General features: G+C 47.0%; 1 protein-coding gene across 1 annotated transcript; it reads left to right on the forward strand.

Annotated features, from left to right (window-relative positions):
• The first annotated feature begins 455 nt into the window (after positions 1 to 455).
• On the forward strand, positions 456 to 1,199 carry LOC121979471. The gene is made up of 2 exons (XM_042531460.1): positions 456 to 877; positions 959 to 1,199. The coding sequence occupies exons 1-2, from the start codon at positions 456 to 458 to the stop codon at positions 1,197 to 1,199; spliced, it is 663 nt and encodes a 220-aa protein (XP_042387394.1).
• The last annotated feature ends 527 nt before the right edge of the window (positions 1,200 to 1,726 follow it).

Consider the following 1,726-nt stretch of genomic DNA (forward strand, 5'->3'; position numbering starts at 1 on the left):
TACAATCAGAGGCAAAACAATCCGTACTCCAACACATACAACCCTGGATGGAGGAACCATCCCAACTTTTCATACAGAAATAATCAGGACCAGGGGTCGGCACCTCAGACCTACCAACATGGACAGCAGGCTCATCAACAGCGGCAACCTACATAGTTGTCTAGGATTGAAAAGATGCTTGAGGAAGCTCTCTCAGAGCAAAAGGAGATGAGGAGCGAGATCAAGCAACTGACTCAGAGGCTGGAGAACTCAGAAAAACACCAGAAGATGCAAGACAGCCAGATAGCCCAGATAGCTCAGTCCGTCTCAAGAGCACAGGGTACATTCCCAGGGAAATTGGATTTAAATCCGGTGGCACATTACAATCGCATTGAGCTACGGAGCGGACGTACTGTGGGAACCCTCAAATCATCACTCAGATGGAGGTTGACTCAGAAAAGGAACTCACTCTCCTAATGCCCAATCAGACTCAAAGCAGGGATAGAGAAGAGGGTACTAAAAAGATTGGAGAAGCTTGTCAGACTACCCCACAGAATCAGATGATCCCGTTTCCTCAGAAGCTTATAGCATCCCAAAAGGATGAAGAATTTCACCGATTTCTGAAAAAGGTTAAAGAGATTTGCGTTGGGGTACCATTGTTAGATGCGCTGCACCAGATGCTAAAGTTCGCAAAATTTTTAAAGGGAATCTTATCCAATAGAAGGCAAAAAGGCGACTTCGAGACCATAGCATTGACAGAGGGCTGCAGTGCTCTTTTAATAGTGAATTCCCCACTGAAACTTCAGGATCCAGGAAGTTTCTCCATATCGTGCAAAATTAGCTCTAAACTCATACCGAGAGCCTTCTGCGATTTGAGAGCTAGTGTCAGCCTACTCCCGTACTCTCTGTGTAAGAAATTGGGACTCCAGAGCATTAAACTGACTACTATGGCACTGTAGTTGGCTAACCATTCATGTAGATACCCAATGGGTATAGTGGATGACGTGCCAGTAGAAGTGGGGGGTTGTGTCATCCCCATGGACTTCATCATTATGGATATGAAGGAGGACCCCAAAATCCCGATCATTCTTGGAAGACCATTCCTCGCTATGGCAGGAGCCCTCATCGATGTGAAGAATCACAAGCTATCATTGGAGATCGGTAAAGAAAGAATTGAATTTGATTTGTCCAACCCTTCTAACTGCGTCTCCTTTTCCTAGGGAAATCCTAGTAGGATAGACGCACGCGGGGTCGAGGAGCGCACCTTTCGAAAAAATTCCCCTCCCGCGAAAGACAAGAAGTATATATGTCCTGCGTGAGAAAAGCTAAAGGCGCAGACTGGAACACTAACCCTAGGAGGAGAGCCGTGCCTCCATGGGTTTAACCCGCACTGACCGGAATGGGGTCGAGCTAAAGACCTAAAACAAGCGCTTCTTGGGAGGCAACCCAAGGGTTTTCCCTTTTCATTTTAGTTGATCATTCTGTTATGTGTTTTGTTTCTTTGATAAATTTAGTCAAGTGTTTTATTTTTGATTATTCCTTTTCAGGATGTGCATGGCCTCCATGAGCTGGTCGTGAGCAGTTCATGGGTGTGGAGGCGTCGGAGGGGCCGAAACAAAGAAAGACGAGTCATCCCGAGCTAAAAGGAGGTGGTTGTGCAACCTTGCACGACCGTGCGAGCCAACAGAGGAGCAAAAGCCACAAGTCATGCCACTCGGCACAGCCGTGTGGCCTGGGCAGAGAGGAA

This window comes from Zingiber officinale, chromosome 5A (assembly GCF_018446385.1).
Source record: "Zingiber officinale cultivar Zhangliang chromosome 5A, Zo_v1.1, whole genome shotgun sequence".
Classification (NCBI taxonomy): Eukaryota; Viridiplantae; Streptophyta; class Magnoliopsida; order Zingiberales; family Zingiberaceae; genus Zingiber; species Zingiber officinale.